The 21726-nt window shown below is 39.5% G+C and overlaps 1 protein-coding gene across 9 annotated transcripts in view; it reads right to left on the reverse strand.

Moving 5' to 3' along the window:
• LOC134530695 (homeobox protein homothorax) overlaps positions 1 to 21726 on the reverse strand; it is a 689928-nt gene that overhangs the window by 633317 nt on the left and 34885 nt on the right. For all 9 annotated transcript variants that reach the window (XM_063365782.1, XM_063365781.1, XM_063365777.1 and 6 more), the window contains exon 3: positions 316 to 457. In XM_063365782.1, the coding sequence (XP_063221852.1) occupies positions 316 to 457 (142 nt within the window). The remainder of the gene's footprint in view (positions 1 to 315; positions 458 to 21726) is intronic.

The following is a 21726-nucleotide window of genomic DNA, read 5'->3' on the forward strand; positions in this document are numbered from 1 at the left end:
TAAAAACCACTTTGCGTGAGTTACGAAGTTGTAAAATGGTAGGTATTCATAAGAACACATTTACGAAAACCTTACTATAGTTAGGGCCTGTAGAGATTCGCGATTTTAATGATCTCCCGGATAGACTTCACGATCCTACATGGACTCGGGAAAATGATACTTGCACATTGGCTATTTACTAGCGACGACTGTTAACTGGGATGCTTGTCATTCGATGTCCTTCAGATTAGATGTGGTCCGATCACTGAAGCAGATGTGACCACAGAGACACCCGTGGAGAGTGACGGGGCTGGGGAGCGCAGGCGAGCAACTGACCTGCTTGGAGAAGACGGCGATGTCCTCGTTGAAGGACTCGGAGGAGCAGACGTCGCCGCCCGCCACGCCAGGCTCCCGAGGCGTGCACGTCGCCAGCTCGCACTTCTCGAATATCAGCGCCAGCAGCGGGAACAGCGGGTGCCTGCAAGCAGCGAGCAAGGCGTCCTTCAACTGCTTCCCCGGTCTCACGGCAACCAGGTACACAAGGGGGAAGTTTTCAACTAAACGTTAGTGTTATTTTCAGTTGAGTAGATTTTTCTAGGACAGTTCTCTGCATTTTATATTTCAATTTTCCTTGATTTTTTCACATTTATTAAAATTGTTATTGTATTTTAGGCGTGCGTACCTTTCTTTTGGCGGATTCGAAGTCTAGCTAATGTGAACACATTTAAAGCCAATTACTGGTTTATGAAAGTTATTCATATAATTTAGTAGTTGCTTGATTTGATCAAATAAAACCTCAATTGCTGAGAGGGAGTGGCAATGTGAGTTTATGTTTTTTTTTTTCAAAAGTGAGTTTACCCTGATAGGACGAAAATTACAAGTCTATAGCTGATAGAATTGATTGGAAACTTAATAAGTTATAATGCAGCACGCGCAGATAACTTTTACAGTTATGACCATGGTAAGATTTACAGTATTTAATTTATTTTTAATCAAAGAGGTTTGAAATGTTGTACATTAGATAATGGGATGGGGCCCGAAAATATATTTGCCCCCGGCCCTGATGGTAACCGAGTGAAGCTATTTTTATTCCAGCTAATAATCTGTGCCATGTTGGTTAGACTCCCAAAACATTGGCTCAAGTGAAGTGTTTGTATTGTGGAAAGAGTTTTAAATGGCTGTATTCTTATTCAAATAACAGATATTCTAATTCGTACTTACCAACCATCATCAAAGGTGGTCAAGAACCATTTCCGCAATGTTTTGGACATGAAAATGTGGCGATTGTGAGGTAAAGAAAAGTGACTTCAACTACGACACAGCATGGCGTCTCCTGACAGCTCCTAATGGTCGTAAACGTGTAGGTCCATGCATGGTGGACCGTATGTCTAAAAAATATCTATCATTCCCACCAACGAAAGAAAAGAATTTGAAAGCAAACAGTGGGGAAAGTTGTTTGTTCTATCATCTCGCCTCCCCGCCCTGAAAGTATTTCTGCGTACGATTTTTTTTACGACCCCAACACGAGCCTTCACAAGCATAATTTTTTGAGTCTCTGAACCACGAGGCATATTTTCTGTATGTAATCACCAGACGCGTTTTCCAATAAGATAAGAATTACATATCAAAAGTACCCAAACCGCGATCCTTTAACTAACCACAAAATCTACTCATTTTGCCTACAAAGTGCATACATGACAGTTTATCTGAACCTCCAGCAGTCATTCTACTACGCATTTATCTTTATTGTAGTAAGACCAATTATACGCAAATTTGACATGTTTATTCGAACAAGACAACACACTATAGGACCAATAACAGTCATATTTACTACGCGTCTCCGAACCTCACAGCCTACGTTGCATATTTGTAAATATTTAATTTATCAATTACAGACTTTTTAAGCCTTCCTTAAAGTAAATTACAAAGGTATGGTCAATAAATCTCCGAACCACAATAAGAACTTTATGCGCCAGTCATATTTGAAAACCTAGTCTCACAGTGGCCATACGAGTGATTTTGAATTTGTGGTTGTTCGTTACTTGCAGAATTTTTCGAAGAAATACTCAGAGAAAGGGCATAAAGAAGAAATTTAGATTTATATTGCTGCAGAATCCCAGAAAAATTAACTTCTAGTAAGTGACCACAAACAAATTGGGCATATTCACTTCAACGTTAACAAATCGCGGATAAAAAGTAGTCGCTCATGTGGCCATAAAACCCATGAAACTTGGCACTGTGAGCGTCATGCGTTAGCGAACGTGGCCACCATTGCCCTCATTCTCTTCGACGAATTACTTCCAACCTGAAATTGTAACATCCTGTATACGGCATTTGGTGGGAGAAATTTCGTGAGTGCGACGGAAGTCAAGGAACGGAAATGTGTAACTGTGGCGGATGGCGCCAACCAAAGTTCACAGTTACAAATGAAAAATCTTCATAGTATTAACTGTTTAATGAATTTTAACAAGATGGGCAGTATTTTAATAACATTTCTTTTAGAAAATCAGGTCCAACCCGGAGTTTATTATTTTTTCAAATCATTTTCGCTTTCATCGGAGCCGTTTCATTGTATAGTTTAAAATTTCGCTCTGCAAATAGGATGATTTCATTTTCGACGTAGCTAATCCGGCAGCGAATCCTAGAGGCGGGTGTGGAAACTACGTGTAATTCAAGTCCAAAAATATAATTGTAAAAACAATTTGCATATATTAATCATACTCGGAATTTTTTTAAAAGAATTCTACATTAAATGTCATGTCCGAGTTTTGTATTATAAGTTTATTTGCAAGATGATAACGCATGAATTAGTTCGTTACCGAGGTTAGATGTTACACATCTCTGGCGAGTACTGAAAGTTTCACTTTCTTTAATGAACCCTTTTTAAAAATACTTATCTTGATTATTGGCATGACTAACATGCATAACACATTTTCAAGTATGTTAATGATTTCACCGTCCCGTATTAATGAACAGGTTTAGAGTGGCCAGTAGGAGACAGTTCGAGAGGCTTAGTTGATGTAAACTTTAGTCTATTAGAAATTATCAGTTTTTCCAGCATCAGAAAATACCGAGAAACCTTTAATTGTCAGAATTTAAAATAAATGTTAGCAGACTCATCGTTTATCCCAAATCAAGTGTCGCGCATTTTGTAGTTGGGTTCAGCCTTTTTTTTTGTTTACAAGGTTTATTGCGCAGAGTTGTAGTTTTCGGTACGTCAGGCTGAATTCAAAATTATGTCACAGAATCGAAGAATCCTTTAGTAGGCCTACGTTGTGACAATGACAGCGTAGGGAAGTAGCTAAAAAAAGTTATTTTCCATGGAAAAATTGCACGTTTATGGTCAGCAGAATATTTTAAAAGACCAAGATAAGTCAAGTTTGGGGATTTCTCTAGACACCTTGACGAGGCCAAGGATATTGACTTCAACTAGAATTCAAACAATCACATTCCTTTACGTGCAGCGGGCTACACATTCTCAAGCATCGCGGTAACTGATGAATATTCCACGCCGCTCATGAAGACGCTACCAGTTGCCACATACGCACTGGGAGAGACAGCATTAAGTTTTCCCTCTTGTGACTAGCTTGCACTTCTTTCCTTGTTGCAATGGAGAGTTTTCATGAGTGCCTTTCCGAGTTCCGAACCCAGATTACAGCGACCTCTATATACTAAGTTATTTCTAAAGGTCAATAATATGATAGGGTTTTGGTGGCATTAAACTGCTCCTGCAACACGTGCTACAGTTATACACTACGGTTTTGGAGGTTCTGTTTAAAGATCATTTCTGCTGGTGGTGAAGTATGGCAACTACTATACTACCTTTTAAACCTTCCACATGTCTGTTATCTTGTCCTTTCTCTGATTTTTTTTTTTCCATTGGAGACTCAGTGAAGGCTACTAAATAATTACCCAAAAATGTTATCCTATGTAGCCTAGATGAAAAATCGTTTTCTTAAATTAACGGATAAATATTTTACTTGAATCGGCATGGAATATCTATTTTGTGGATCTATTTAAAGTAACGTATGGTATAATATTTTTACCATGTAATTTTTTTAATACAGAACGGAGAAAATTGTTATATGTTACTCTGTACTCAAAACTGTGACAAAACATGATTATCTGATTTAATTTTAAATCAAGGACAAAATATCTGTTTAAGACAATTAACGCTGGATTATATCGACAAAACTCCTACAAACTATCCATCTTGTAGGAAGATATTTAAAAGTAAAATACTGATTTTTAAAGGTACAGTTGAAGGTGTCTTTAATGTCTTAGTTACCAAGAGTACATTTACCTCAAGTTCGTTTGGATGAACGCTTAGTGTTGTTTCAGCACAAGAAACACGAAACTATGTGTTTTTCTTCATAAAATGACTAGTTATGAGTTTCATCACTACCTACAGTGATCACCCATCCCTAAATGTACCTTAAATATGTTATTTGATTTATAGGACAAACTTAGTCTTGTAGCGACAAGTATTAAAAGGCGTTATTGCCATCTGGACAACCTTGACGATTGAATCTCCTTAGATTCCAAGATTTTTAAAATTAGCACTAATAAACGCGACTCATTTAACTGGTTGTTTTTTTAATCTACAGAAGTAACCAACTGTCATAATAATTACATCTGCTTCGGGACAAGAAATATTATTTCTGTTCCAAGTTGCGCTCGGGCTATTAATGCAAATTATCTGTTAAACGTACCATGCTCAAACTGTGGTTACAAATGTGTTACCATATACGTTGGGTTAATCCAGCGAGATATTATACCTAAGTGTTCTCGAACCAGGTGAGAAATTAATCTTGACGGAGAAAAGGAACCACGTACTCAAAATGAACACATAGCACTTAATTTGCAATATTTCTTGGAATTTTCTAATGACTACACTGAATTTTACTGTTTAACGCACCGGTAAATCATCAATTTGTGTCGAAACTTAAAAAAAAACTGCAATGATAAATAATTTTTGAGGTTAATTTTTACATACATATTTCAAAGGTGTTAAATATTTTTTTTAGGTTAATATTTACATATTTCAAAAGTGTCCAAGAAATACTGGAACAATTTCAAACTATTCTAAATGAATAAAAATAAAGTCTCAGCAAAACAAGGTAATTGTAAAGGTTGTTAATTATTGTATCTTGCGTCAGAAATAGACTATTTACATTTGTTAATACTTTCAGTGCATTAATTCACACATGGATGTATTTTTAGAGTAAGTTAGTAAAATATGTTTGCTATGTACTCTGCAGGTACTGCGTTACTTATGGTTCTTTTCAAACGTGCGCAATAGTCACACAGCGTAGCCTATTGTTTATATGTTGGAAGACGATCAATCAATCAGTTTCTCTCTCTCATACAAAATAAACGTAAGACATATAAATCGGCATACTTCTAAATTTTATGAAATGCCTTCGTAAAACATTCCGCACTAATTAGCGAAGTCCATGGTCGATATTGGCAATGATAGCTGAAGGACTAATAAATAAGCCACTGTTGCTAATAATTTCTCAAAGGTAAAAAAAAAAAAAATTGGCTCTATTTATTAAGAACCCAGTTACTATTCATCGACTTTAATGTACATTTCCAGCAATTCGTGACGTGAATACATGTTCGGATCGCGCACCCTCCCGCCATTGGTGGTCCGGGATCGATTCCCGGTGGTAGGGTAAAAACCCGGGGAATCATGGCGGACGTCGCCATGGGCCTGGCGCTGCCATCTCCCCTTTCCCCACAGTTCACCGCCCGCGACGACCTCTCAGACGACGCCGACGAGAAGTTAGACGTGCGAGTCGTGCGCCGCGATAACGTGTCGGGCCCGATCGCGGCGGGGCGGGGGGCGCCCGTCAAAGGCGCCGCCGCGCGGACCCGGAAGGCACCCGGAACAGGGCCGCCCCGGAGTTGACACCCGCCGCCTCTACATCTCGCCGCTATCTGCCGAGCGGCTGCTCCGTGCTTGTGTCCCCCCTCCCCCACCCCCCCGGGTACAAGGGAAGATCTCAGCTAACGAATGTCGATCGTGCATAAGGGAGCGTGTCACGTCACTCCGTCTCTTTCTCTCTTGCGTCTTACCTCGTTTTGTCACACCGCAAGCAGGGGCGGGGCACCGGTGGTCTGGACAAAGTAGGTATAATACCTGTTTATTGCTTCACGAGTCGTACTATCCACTGCATATTTTACCCCGTGCACCCTCTAAATCCGCAACTGACCGCAGTACCGCCCTTCAGCGCTTAACCGGTTGAGTACCGAGCATACTTTTGGTATTGCCTAGCTGCGTTATACCACACTCATTCTCTTCAACAATTTTCACATCCTCAAACATAAAATGTTTTGAACAGAAAAAAAAAAATACCACGCTTCTAAAACAGAGTCCTTAATGTTACCAATAAATAGTTTGTAATACTACAAGAAAGATATTGTAACTATAAAACACATGGCTATGGTTATTGTTGCATATTTGAAATACGTTTGACGAGATAATACCGAGTATTTCTTAAGGCGGGACGATAAGTGCGACGCTCTCTGGTGCTTCTTCCGCGGTATCGCCTCTAAGTGCAGGTCTCTGGTTTGGTACGCAGTCTTCTCACCGTGCACAGGTAACTATAACAGATTTGAGCGGTAACCATGACATTATATGGCTGAGAAATGAAGATGAAGGTAAACCCTGGTGTTTCATTATTCTCAAAACACGCGTTTAATCCATTTAAACTCATCTAAAAATAGTTTTAAAAAAATTACAGAAACATAACTATTCACCCGTCTTCACCTTATTCTTAAATGCTTTTTCGAACACAGACCCCACCTTCAATATATTGACCAATTTTTAAATCACGTGTTTTCTTTTTTCCACACCGCATGTGTGCCCGGGTAGGCAGGGCCATTTTAAGACCACGTAATAATAATTGTACAACAAACAATGGCTCCGTGATGTTATTTGCCACGGACACCTTCTCGGGTCAGCTCCTCGCGACACGTCGGCGGGGGTCGGGGGTTCCCGCCCTGGCCGCCGCGGGCGCTGCCGACCTGGCGGCAGTGGAAGCCACGCAATTAGAGCTCCGGACCCGCGCGAATCCACAGACAGAAAATAACGCCACGTAATAATTGCGCGCGACGCTAATTGCAACTACTCTCTAAGCCCCTTCCATCGCACACTCTCTGTCCATCCCACACGCCCCCAAGGAACACCTACAAGACTTAACAAATAAAATACAATAAATTTTTAATATCGACTCTAAGGTCGGAAATTCCAAAACAAAAAATAAGGGTTTTTGTAGAATGCGCTATGCCTGTTCCCTAACAGTAGGTACTCCCAGTGCACGATAGTAGGACACGGCCACTCGCTTATTTTTCGGGAACGGTTTTTGATGTCCTATCCGTGACCCATCTGTTGCCCAAATTCCGCCAATGAGCAGAGATAACTTTTTTTTGTTAATTTCATCCAGATGGCGGACCTGCGTCTGGCACCATTAACTCGTATATATTCAATTTCGTGAATATCGAGGGATGTACCAAACCTAATAGTGTGCCAAATGAAACTTTATGTTAGAAAAACTATCCTGGAACACATTTTGTATATTCTGATAGTCATAACAAGAAAAAAAATGAAACTTATAAGGTAGTTGAGAAAATTAGAATAGCATATATTTAATTCGTGCGACGGTGCTGCTATGTCTCGGACGTTTGCAGTAACAAATGTATCAATGGTTGCGAAACGTCCGCTAGAATGCGTTGAAACTAGTTTCTAGCCTCACACCGGGCACCGTTTATTAAAACTGTTGCCGATTTGATTCTTTACTGGGTTTCGTTTGGGACACGTTCGGGAATACGGCCCGTGAGTTAGGTTTACGGCTGTATGCCAACAATGCAGTGCTTATTCGCAACCTTACCCGAACGACTTGGAATATCACCCTAAGGGCCGCTCACAAAATCGAACCTGAAGCAAGGTTTAAGCTTACCATTTTCTTACCTCCCTGTGCAAGCCAGAGTAAGTATCGTTGCTAAGGGATTAATTATGCTAGCATTTTACCGATGATCAAAACCAGTCTACAATGTTAGCTCGCTTCCATCAGTTTAATGACCTCTAATAATCTTTCATTAAAAAAAAACTGGAAGTAACTAGTATCAAAATTTTTAATTCCATCTTATCTGCATAACTACCGTCAATTGCTACGAAAGGCTATTATACCGATGCAAAAGAATTGCCTGCGGGTGAATTTCGAGTTCATTGCGCTCAGAGAGTCAAACTAAAACTTAAAATTTGCATGACGTTCCATCATATATGAAAAGAAGCGTAGTTTCCAAGGGAAAATTACCGGCAAGTGTTATTTTTCGAGTAAAATTCTCGGAAAAATATTTTGAACCGTCGCGTCGGTTACAACTGTGAGTCTTTGCTCTTAAGGAGTAATATATCTTACCGCCATACTTATAAACCCCAAATATGTTTTGCTGTCCTCTTCAGTATTGGTGATTTATTTCTTCATGAGCCATTTATATTGGTGGCTCATTGAGCCATAAATTTTAACCTAAAACGTACGCACGACACTGCGGATCATTATCATACTTGACTGCGTTAAAACCGTATAAAAACATTCAGTAATAATGGCAAGCGCAAAAATAATTAGGTCTAACTTTTGTTGCTCAGGTGAATTATCGGAAGTACCCTATTTATCACACGTACATGCCGTTATACCACAGCCTGAGCCAGTACAGCTTGCTGGACATAAACAGTCTATTATTTGTTCTCATAGCGATTGAGTAAACTGCGTTGGAAAATACCGTCGAACAAAAACGTTTTTGCTTTAAGCTCTGAACGTTTAGGAGTCAGGTACAAAATCGAGGAGCCAGCGATAAAAAAGAAATAAATACCTTTGTGAGCAGTTCTAGTTTGAGATTTTATTTTGGAACATTAAAGTATAGAACGGTACTTAGGCTATATATAAACTTGGTACAATATCATTAATTTAACCATTTAAATATCATCCCGTTTTATTGGATCCCGTCATTTCCGTACAACAAAATTTTGTAACAACATAATTGACTGATGTTTTCAAAACCCACTGAATCATGATAGCTCGGCAGAAGATGGTCGCCAGCACGAAAATTTTGGCGTCATGGCAACCTGGTGCTTCTGATCACAAAGTTCGGCTACTCAAGATTTTAAATAACGCAGAACAGAAGAAACTAAGCTGTTTAAATTAATATTTTATTTATATAAACATATAGTATATACACAACGGTGCGAGGCCGCTGCAATAACATGGGGGGGGGGGAGGACGTTTTTTTTTCCGCGTCCCGTGCAGAATAGGGTTTCCGTGTTCCCACAAGGGAACACGTCCGACATGAATTTTACAGTTGAAGGAAAGCCAGACATTTCCTTTTCGCTTGTGTAAAACTAAACCCCCGCCTTCCTACTCCCTCTCAAACACCTTTCGCCCTTTTACGAACCCAATGATGTTTTCGCTTGCAGTTTACTGCCGGGGAACGAAGGCAAACAGAGGAGAGACAGACCTATCGCGCTGCGGTGAGTACGCCCGTCAGCTGGCTGTTTACACAGGTAAACTAGGTGTTGGGCTGGAGGGATGGGATGGAGGGGTGAATAAACAATGCCCGCTTTTACCCCGTGACTCGGGCCAGAGCGCGCATCACTCTCAATACGTCCTCTAGAAAGGAAAAACCCAAGCAGACGTGTTGGTTGAATTTATATGCAAATAACACGTGAGAAGATTTATTAAAGACATTTCTAGCTTCAACCATTTCTGAAGAACACCACCAAGTGTATTTATGTTGTAATAATTCTTCCCTTAGAAATAAAGCGTTACTTCTCGATCAAAATGTAGTAATAATATTAACGCAGTTTGACATCAAAATACTATTTGCAAACGATTACAATCGATTTACCTGAAAATATTGAGTAACGTTATCGAACTATATGTAAACATGCGTAAATTTTTTCTCTCCCTTGTTTAACAACGTGTTTACAATAAAAATGCCTGAGAATTCACGAAAACAAGTAAAAATCAAACCGTATTTCGTGATATAAAATTTTTCCTTAATTTTTAAGGTGCCTAAACGTCAATGAAATCTGTATTTTCCGTTTCACTTTTGCTTGCACAAGATTCCATAAATATGTCGCGATATCCCTGAACTTTCCCGGTTCTAGTCCTGTAGCAACCATGTATGTTTCCCATACCATCACGGGGAAGGTGGGACCGCGCACCTGAGGTGGAGGGCCCGAGGGGAGGCGAGCGATGGACGTCGGGCGCGGGGGACCGACGGCCCAGCACGCGTCGAACAACGCACGGCGCCTGCTCCCCCATAGCCGCGGCGCTCCGTCGCGAATCAGCCCATCCGTATTGCCGTCACAGGCGGGGCGTTGAGAGCCGAACAGCCGCGGAGCCGTTGCATGTTAATGCGACCGCCGTGTTTGAACGTATAATTGCAAGTCCGACGAAGAGAGGAACACGAAGAGCGCAGACGAAGGGGGGCTTGTTCGGAAAAAAAAAAAAAAAAAAAAAAAGAATAACACGAGGAAGAAGGGAGGGGGTAAAAAGGCATCCACGAGGAGGACAAAGGCTATTCCATTCCGCTGTCGGAGGAATGAGCCGACAGGTGTAAAAATAATTGAACCCCGGCCGAGAGAGGCAACCGACGGGAGGTCCACACGGTTAATCCGCGGGTCGCTGGACGTACGTCACAGGCGAGGCGAAGGTTAAGGGGCAGAGTGGAACCTGGGGGGTGTCGGGAGGAGAAGGGGTGTTAGTGATGAGGGGGATGTTGCGCTGAACCGCAGACACCTGATTGGCAGCTCCGTAAGGTCACAATTTTCACGTAGGCACTCCGCGGCGACTCCCATTGTCAGGGTCAAAAGTGAGCATAGGGTCATTGACGCAATAGCAGTCGAGGAAATGAACGACCGGTGCCAAGCACCGTAAATCAGAATCTTCGTTTTTACTTTTTTTTTGTTTAGATGAATGCCAATGAACTTTTCATGCTTCAGGTGCAAGCTGATGTTTCTGAACTCCAAACAATTACATTAACCATTCACAGTGGAATATAATCACATATTTAAGAAAATACCTAATTACATCTTGCATTAGACATTTTTTTGAACAGCTATCGAAGGTGATCTTCAGATTTACGTAATAATCAATGCCAAATCTTTAACGTCTAGTAAAATTTATCTATTTAAAAAAATTTCACCATACTTTATTCAACCGCAAAACATTACACCTCAAAGTTCTTCGTTACGACAGAAATAAACAACTATAGTTTATATTACTTTAATATAAGTATATCTGTAACGAAATTATTTTTAAATATATATATATATAAATCAAACTAATTTCGTTGTTAAAGAGAAGCCTCAAATATTAACTTATGAAACAATATTTTTTGAATTGATGATCAGAAACAATCCTCGTAACGAAAATGTCATCATTGATGGCGTATTGGCGTGTGGTGTAACTGCTAAAAAACTGCAAACTTTACTCTAGACAGACAGCCATACAACCTTAACAGTACGCTTTTCCTGCAAACTCACACAATTTTTTTTTCGTTACCAAATACACTGTTAGATTTAAAAGAGTTTTGTGTTATTTGTGTAATAATATTTTAATAATGTTATGTATAATATCATAAACCTCTGTATATTTTCATTTTCTTTAACATAATTTTTGTCCTTGCAGACAGCCAACCTACTGAACAAGTACACAAGTGATGACATGAACGCCTCGTTATTTTCTGTTCTAATTTCGGAGTAGTTTATCTGTGACCTACAAAACAAGAGAAAAAGGCCCCTCTCTCTTCAAAGTTCTCTTCGAGCGAATGCACAACCAGCACCGCAGCACGCGATTGTGGCCTCGATATGTTCCATGAATATGACCGATTGTGCGCGCTGCCAAATGGATGGACGTTACGGAAGTTTAATGTCGGACTTCTTCGCGAGTTTGCTGCGAAAAGTGGCTTATATAGGCCGACATCCTTGAACACACTGTTATGACTCGCTCTGAGCACTCTGGCAAGCGGCTTCGAGGCTCGCCCTGAGTCAAACACGAGGTGTCAGCAGTTTCAACACCGCCAGCGAAACAGCGACGCGAGTCGCCGAAGGCCGACCGCCGCTGCGAGAGAAAAGAGGACAACACGGAACATCAACACGGACGCGGACGGAAGAATAAAAACGACAGCCACCGTCGAGAAGGGGCTTCTTCTGGTCACCGGCGACTGGACGGCTGGAGTCGTGACGCCGGAACCACGGAGCGCCGTGTCCTCGGCCGCCGCAGTCCGTCGTCGAATTCCTGCCGCGAGCGCGACCCAGCACAGCGTGGGTAAGGAACCTGCCGAGGTGTGGTAGCGAGGCTCCCCGATAATTGTCTAATTTGGTGACCGCTAACTCTATAATAGTACGTGACATTAAATCAAGTCTCTATATTGAATTGCCTTTCATTGTTAGTCTTGAGCCCCCTATCACCCTGTCTTAGAATAGTAAATAATTAAGATCATCTTTAGGTTGAATCATAACAATGGTGGAGGCGCCGGGTAGCACAGCACCGCGAAGTAGGCCCCCGAGCCCGCCGCCAGCAGCGCCAGCACGATGCCCACGATGGCCCAGGCGCCCAGTGCGTGCCCGGACACCGGCCCAGCCCTCGCCACGGTGAGGTTGCGAGGCTGCGGGGTGCCGTGGTCCTCGAAGGCGGAGCGGTAGTTGAAGCCGCCGTACCCCACGGGCGGGCGGTAGAAGGGCGGGGCCTGCCCCAGCAGCGTCCCCGAGAGAAGGGAAGCAATGCAGACAATCGTCCAAGCAGTTTGCATCTTCGCTCGCGATGCGGCGCGGCAAGTCCATCCGACGCGTCTTACGAGGCTCAACAAACACACACACACACACACACACACATCTTTGATAAATGTTCTCAGTTTTTTATTGTTAGAATTGTGGTTATCTGTGTGCTTGTAATTGACGTCACAATTTATACAAAATACGTTCCATAGTTTATATTGCACAACCAAGCATCGACAAAATCAGAGCTTAAATTGATTAAATGCTTCCACGGTTACTTTAAATATTACGATAAAAACGTACCGTAGGCAAATAGTAATCAGAATTCTGTAATGTTATGTATTAGCGTTAGTACAGACGAGTTTAAATTAACACATTAGCTAACGTCAAAATACTATGAGTGTACTGAAGTGAAGTACTGTAAAACGATCTTCGTACTGTGATCTGCTGGTGTACGTTTTGGTTGGGTAAACATTAACCTATGCCTATCCAGTGCATTTATACCTAGTCGATATTTTGAAAAAAAATTTTAACCTGATACCATATCTCTTGTGATGAGAGATTCGTTCCATTCACTGCAATTATACGTAATTATATGTTCAATGGGTATATACATATGTTGAAATGTAAACCAAAATTGCATATTTCATAGTAAAGTAACAACTGATTCCCCAAATGTATTTACAAATATCATACACGAGTATTTACAACATAATTACGTGTCATTTTTAGTAGGTTAGTTTATAAAATGCAGGACGCACTGAATTCTGCAACGTATTGTTCAACTATGCAATGAAGTGATAATTTAATTTATACCTTTACAGTTTACATTTAAAGAACTTTAAAGACCACGAAATGTAAACTGCCATTTCTGTATGCTATTTTGTTAGTACGTCGTGGCGTATATTCAAGCCCTGAAAATGATCCGTCAGGCATGCATTCGAACCTGGATCTGAAGCCTTATCTCTCTCACAATTAATAAGAATTATTTAAAAAATTGCAATTATTAGAACAAGGTTTCAGAATTGTAAATTATATATATGGTTTGATATTTTAACTGTCTCTCGAGACTTCCGGCGATCTTGGGCAGAACTTCAACTTCACTTGCCGGAGCGAAGTTGAGTGAAATTAGAATGCGACTGGCCAGTGTCCTTGTCTAGCATAGCTGACCCAATATTAACATAATCGACGATTTTCGAAGAGACTTACGACACTCCCTCATTCCCCAACAGTAATTTATGAATGTTTCGTGGTTTGCCAAGATATTTAACCCGATTGCTGGATGGAGTGGTAACACAGCTTCACGAGGACCTGAACACTAAAAAACCCAAACTCAAACAGTCATTCCTGTCAAAAATTGAAAAAAAATATATATTCCTTTTTTTACAACTATTTAGAAGTGTTAAGTACCAAAAAAAATATAAAAGTACAAATTGCTAACTACCATTATTTTATGTAAATAAAAAATTAATGTTCTAACTTTAGCCTAATGGGTAGACTAAACCAATATGCGCATACCATTTGTTCATTGCCTACAAATAAGCATTCATGCCTATTTCATACACATTTAATAATAGCCCCCCAAAAAAGTTTTTATAAAAAAGCCCTAAAAACGTGATACCTCAGAAAAACTGTTCAGCTAATCAGATATCATGTTGTAAGGACAGGAAAACATGCGTTTACTCAGTTATTTGCTTACAGTAGTTGATTATAGGCCAAACGTATTGATGTTTCAAACAACCAAAAAAAAAAAAAAAAATTCTAGGTCAAGAACTATTAATAAACTTAAAACTTGTATTTTATCTACCAAAGAGTGTAAGACCTAACAAAGCAAATTGAACAACCAAAAATTATTCAAGTTACATGATACTCCCAAAACAATCCACATGATAATTATTTTGCCTCTGATAACAAGACGTTACATTACACACTTACAAGAAAAAGAAATAAATTTTATTATTGGCAATACGAGTCTCCGCATAAAAGTATAAAAAAACACAGCTGTTCTCGGTTTGATTTAGGAGTCGGTGTATCTGCTACTGGTCTTGGTTTACATCTGTCCCAGAGCCTATAAATTTATACGTGGCTAATTTGGTTTCGTATGATTTATGAACTAGGTTGGCGTTACACGTTTTTCAAACGTAAACACGCTGGTTCGGTGCACAAATCATCGCTGCTCTGAAAGTCGGTCTGTAGAGTTTTTCGAGTTTCGGTGCAGTTTCTTTTTATTCGAGGTGCTAGCAAATTTACTACGTATTTTCTTTTACCACTTGGCAGTAAATTAGCATATATCATTTCAGTCGTAATGCTGTTTCGTCTAAGAAATGTTACGTACCGTGCGACACATCGATACAAAGATAACTTACGCGCTCCCTCCCTCCAGTACGTAAACTAAAAGCCCCAGCTACCTACGATAAGAAGAGGCACAGGGATTCTTGAATATAACCGTCATAATGTTTTACAAAAAAAAATTAGCTTTCCAATCCGGCTAGTATCGTTAAAGAAACTTTGTATACACACAGTGTACGTATGATGAGTAAACTTTTACATTCAACTGACATATGAAGAGAAATTCCTACCGGGTTTAAACCCAAAAAAAAAAAAAAAAAAAAAAACATTTTCATAATACTGTTTACTATTTAAAAGTCCTGAAGAGAAAAAAACTAATAATTTAGAATAAAAAATCAAGCCGGTGCGCGGAAATCAGACGGACAAAATGTAATTAAGTGGAAAAAATCCTTCTAAACTAAGATTTCGGCCACAAAGTTTAAATTATAATGTTTGTTGTTCATCACATCTTGTTTATACAATACTACTTAACATTTTTTTCTCAACAACATTTTAAAAATATAGCATATCTGATTTATTGGAACAATTTTCTCTGTGCACGTTATATTACGAACAGTGTAATGAATTAAACTACTTTCGTCAACTCCAATAGTCATCATACATTAAGATAATTGCAGTGAAGATGTATTTTTTTTTCATTATAATTTATTGCACAACGGTCTATATGAATAGGAAAGGTGCTATTTCCCTGGAACCGCCCTGTGACGGCTGGCAGGGACAGGGGTCGTGACGTCACGACAGCACGGGCAAGTGCCGCGGCCTGACTGCTGTGGGCCAGTCGAGGACCACCAGCCGTCGCGGTTCCACTGCTTTGCGTGGAGAGAAACATCATTTCCAGTTCGGTTTACGTCTTTATTGTTTTTTATCTGTTGCACAAAGTAAACTTCGTACTTCGACGTGCTGACAAAGGAAGAAGTAGGTGATGATGCTAGATTAAAATATGTGATTAACTATTTGAACATATTTTAAGACATCCAGAAAACCTTAACTTTCATGAGTGTCGAAAAAATGTGATACCTAATACGGTAAATATATAAAATTGTAGTTTTTTCTCCCCTCTTTTGTCATGTCTTGCACTGTGTTGGTAAGTTGGCAAATTTTTTTTTATGAATTTGCCAGAAAATTACCTGACAACAATAAAATTAATCAATACTTTAAAATCCAAAAATCAATTGAAAATGTCAGCCTTTTTCTTCTTCAAATTAAGTTTATTTTACTACATATTAACTTGCACGTTCCTATTTTTAGAAAATTTCAGTCGTTTAAAGTCTTAAATAAGTTTGTATAGTATTATTTTTCTTTGTTTTTCATAATTCTTCACCTCGGAGGAATAGGACACTATGTCACAAAACCCATATTTTTCATTATAGCAGTTTAAATAAAGAATTTTAAACAGTACCTCCCTTGTTCAATCAACTATTTTCTATCCCAAAAATGTGAATTTTTGACATATCGAAGATCTTAGTGCTGTATGCCAATAGATAGAACGTCAAACGATGGTCATGTTTGTGGTAAAAAATTTGAATTTGGTGAAAAGTGGACATAGTGTCTGTCTTATGCCTCCGAGGTACATCGAAAAATTTTTGTAAATTATTTTTACAACTTGATCTGCAGTTGTAATCCTGGCAGAGATAACACACACTGGCAGTCGCGGCGAGCAGTTTGAGCGAAACAGTACCCTAATCTGTCTATAAAAAAAATCATCGCAAATTAATGAACTAAATTTAAGAACCAATATATATTATTCTAGTCATTTGCATGATCAATGTTGCTCATCGCAAAGCATTGTTTTATGAAGAAGAAGGGACGTGGTCGCCAAGTGTTTCGCTGGGCTGCTCTGGCGCATTGAAGTAGCCACGCCACTTATCGCGCCAGCCCGCCAGTGTAATACGTCTGCAACCGCAAGTCCCCGCGGACCGCAAACCACACCACGCGTTGCTGACACTTGCGTAATTATTGCCGTGACATCGACACGATGGTCACGAAACATTCCAACAAGCTACAACCCCTATTCAAACCATATCTGATCGCTTTAAATCGTTCAGTTTAGATTTAGCTCTTCGTCATTTATACAGTCTTTGTTGAACAATTGTTAGTTTTTAATACTTAATTCATGGATCAATAAAAATTTATTTTACAAACGTTCTGAAAATATCAGGTTCATAGGATTCTGAGAAACCCAAATTTTTACGACAGTTTTTTTTTGTTACGACAAAGGCTTCATGCGAACAGTTAATTCAAAACTACATCACACCTTATTTGGTCTAATTTAAGACTAGGGTATAAATATGAATGTATACTTACAGTTACGTAAACTTATTTAACTGATTGAATTGTTATAAACAATTAACAATGATTACATTCTAAATTTATTTTAAATCATGAGCAATAAACGAAACCACGTGTGTAAAGTCATTTAGTATAAGTACCTTCGTAACAAAACCCACTACGATTATGACCCGCACTCCAAAATGTATAGTTTCCTTCAAGGGGCTAAAGATCTTCGGAATAACTAATTGCAACTTGCAACTAACAGCAACACACGCCACATATACTATGTAAAAACTACAATAGTTTATTGCATTAACAATAAATATTTATCCTGCTTGCTTGTTGTAGGCCTACAATTAAAATTATAGTGATCAAAAACATGAATTAAGGATTAAATTAGCATGGAGAACTTTATTGTCTAACAGTCACAAGGATTTGTTTTCATAATATCCCACAAAGTCATATAAAAATATTTGTACCCTTCAAAATTTATGAATGTCAAAGGAACACAGAATCGAGCAAAAAATTATTTGTGGACGTGAGATAGTTTTCTGTTTTCGCCAAACTTGTATACTACTATAAAACAGACAACTTACACCTGTAGAATAATCACGCCTACGCTGTTTGAAGAACGTGTTGTATTAGTCACAACAAAACAATGCCACATTCTGGTCGACTACTGAGTGACAGGTGGCTTACAGTTATAAGTACATTCTTAACAACTGGCCAAAGAAAACTGAATATTAAATTTCCAAACACTTAAAGAGATCTTCCCTGTCAATAAAAAACCACAAAACTTATGAAATATGAAGGAATTTCAAAAATAAATATAATATTTCTTTAAGTATCGTAAATGTGTAAATAAATCACGATATGTATGGCTTGGAAACAAAATACACTGACTGACGACCTAAACCGATTGAATAACAACCCCTGAGCGCAAATCGCAAATTTATATTTTGTTTTTGAGAGTTAGTTGTTAACATTTAACCTATCCTTACTTCGCGAGTTACATGATTTATTTACGTTAAGCAGATGTTACTACGAGATAAATCTCATCAGGGTGTCCATGAACGATGGGATGACAAGTGTCTTAATTAACATAGTAAAAAAAATTCTTGATAAAAAAATTGCTGCACTTACACTGACATTAAACTGAAGATAGACGGCAAGTTCTGTAGGTTGTCGACGGAAAGTAAAGTTTAAATTTAATACAAAAAATTATAGAGACTTTCTTGAAACAATTTTTGCAAATTTGAAATAGTTCAAAACACAGAAATCTGCAGTAGGTTTTCAAGTAAGTACTTAAAAAAAAATTACTTAAGCTTGCTAAATTAAATATAATTTAAAAAATAAATGAATTGAATTAATAAATTTTTGAGAATATTTATTTTCCCAAACGCCTAAAATGTAAGCCAGATGTACTACATTATGTTCAATTTGATAACACATCATAAGTAGGCTAGGCAGTGTCACACGTAACCGTATTATTGATTGAAAATAATCACAATGGGGGTCCAGCATTCTGTATGTTGCTGATACAGGTAGTTGCCTACAGCTACTTAAATGGGGTAAAACATCTACAGTTCATTGCGATTCGATTGAAAAAAAAAACCAAGAATTATTTATTTTCAGTGTTACCAAAATATTTATCCGCGAGTATTCGATTTTTCCCTCGTGGTGGCATCAACACTTCCTACGCCCACGGCGAACCACCGCGCCGGGTGTAAGGAGTTGAAGAGAGAGAGGGGAGAGAGACACGCTACGTTAATTATTTCAACGGTTTCCGCTCGTAGTGACGCGAGCGGCCGCATGCGGCGGTAATTGTTAGGGGCTAGTTTGCATCAATCCCCCTCCTCCTTCCGAAACACCCCTGCGGGGTCCCGCGCGCCGATAAGGCGGGCAGACGCATTGTTCTTTGGAAATTGCCGGGGAAGAGATGCGCAGCGCACGCCTCCGCCGCGCCGAAACCCGGCTATTAAAAAAACAGAAACAAAACCCGTGCTGCTAAGAGAATGGCGGACCTCCCGGCGAGCGCTTCCACGAGAAAGGTACACCAAAGAAATATATATAAAAAAAAACAACGCCCTAGCGGGAAATGATGAGGGGAATGAGGGGGGTGGTGCTTAATTTCAATCGCCGCGCCCGCGAATGCTGCAGATGCCCCGGCGGTGATAAGCGGGCCTCCACCATTAGAGAAGACACGGGCCCTTGGGCAAGGAGTTAGCATGCACGCATGCGTGGACTCCTGGGAGAAAAAGGGAGGGGGAGGGTGGTTGAAGAGTCTCCAATTGGCCATTGCACCCACGTCCCCGAGCGGACTCTTCGCGCATCAATCGCCGTGGACGTCGGGTCGTCTTCGGCGCCCTTCTCGGAGCGCGGAGCAGCGACGTTTCCGTCGCGCCGACGCAACGGCCGCTCCGAACACACGCCCGAGGGCCGGAAGCGGAGGGATCCCGTCGTAAAGTCCTGCCGAGTCGCCGCCGACAAGGCTTCCGCGAGCCCGCGACAGAGCCATACAGGTAGCTGAAGCTCTGGTAGGTCTGGGTGGGATGAAATACGCGCGACGCTACTTACACGGGTACAGTTACGTTCTATCCTTGCCACGGGGCCGCGGTGATCGGGTTGGCAAGGTCATTCGCCTCTCTTTGTTTTGTAGGTGGAAAACCTGGCGGACGTTTTCGTCAACTGGTTGGGTTTTACCCCCATAGAGAATCCCGATGTCAACTAGACGTAAAACTGTAATTATTTTGTCATTCATTCATTGCAATCCCTTGTTATAAGACATTTAATTCAATTTTCATTCATTGACTTTGGCTTGTTAACAAATTGACTGTCCTAAAAAAAAAACCGTGCACATGTCCACAGTCTTCTGGAAATAAATAACAAAACTAAGGGTCGTCCATCTGTAGAAATGTAGGTAGCTGAAGCTAACGCTACTAAGAATGTGATTTAAATATTATAATCACAGATTTTTATGTCACTTTTCTACTAAAAATATGAAAAATAGGTAAGTCTTACGATGTAGCAGTAATGGAATGCAGAATGTTGAGTGAAACGGGAAAACTAGGAAAACTCGCCGCCGAGCACAACGTTCGCTAAAACTGAACTATTTTTCACGGATTATTATTATTATTATTATTATTATTATTACGCCGTTCTGTAATGGCTGCAACACTAAAATAAATGTCTTCTACCTTAACAATCTGGTGTTTTTTAAGCCCTTATAAAAATGGAATCAATCTTGGGAAGTTATAGAATGCTCTATCAATAGTGTAAGCAATAGTGGACTCCCTACTGGTAATTTTCATTACCGTTTTGATAAATGATCTTTCACTATTCCTGTAACGGGAAGTTATTAATCCCGTCTCATAATAACATGTTGGGAGGGCAAGTGGACACTGTATTCCACATAAATCACACAGATCGTACGTGTAGTTTTAAAACAGCAAAACACTATGACTAGCAAAAAAAAATTTTTCTCTCTCAAAATATCTGTATGACACGTGTGTCCGATAAGAAAATATTAAAAATTACTAAACAAATAAATTTTCAGTAAAGACAAAATTTGTTTTTTCCATTGTTATCTCAAATGGAGATTTTTTTATTAGAAGAACAAAATAGATTTTTCACAAGATAATACGATATGCCCTACGTTATATGCAATTTTATATATAAACTAACAATAAGTAAAAGAAATAAATGTTTCTTGCATTATTTTTTACAATTTCAGAATCAGTAACAAAAATTACATATGAATGTCCTAAAGAGCCAACTTAACAAACAAAATAAACAGTTAATTATACTGGGAGAATAATTCACTGTAAAATATTAGAAATCAATTGGGAACCCATAAACACGATGGATCTATTCGTTCGCACGATGGACGTAAGAATTTATGGAGTTGGTTTTGTGCAATATTTGTAATTATGTGTCAAAATAATGACACCCTCCCCACTTTTTTCTATCTGCGTAGTAAATCAGTTATTTTTATAGTAAAGAAAAACGTTAATTATCTTTGCTAATGTGTTGTTTATATTTTTGTTCTACAATAATCACTTCGTGATGTCTATTTTTACGATTCTTCCTAGCGAGTTCCTTTCAAGCTATTGAACAAACTTCAAGCATCAAGACTTCATACAGCTTCAGTTTGTTTTGCTAGCCAATTGCCGACCACAGTGACTTCAAATTTAGAACCACTCCATCGACTAATACCTCCGTGGTCGGCGCCCCGCTGGCCACCCCTGGCGAGTTATCGACTGAGTTTCCTCCCGCGCAACGCCTTTCGAAAAAAAAAATAATAATGAAAGAAAAGGCGATCCATTAGTCGTATCGACCGGCAGGCA

Source organism: Bacillus rossius, chromosome 3 (genome assembly GCF_032445375.1).
Source record: "Bacillus rossius redtenbacheri isolate Brsri chromosome 3, Brsri_v3, whole genome shotgun sequence".
NCBI classification, from domain to species: Eukaryota; Metazoa; Arthropoda; class Insecta; order Phasmatodea; family Bacillidae; genus Bacillus; species Bacillus rossius.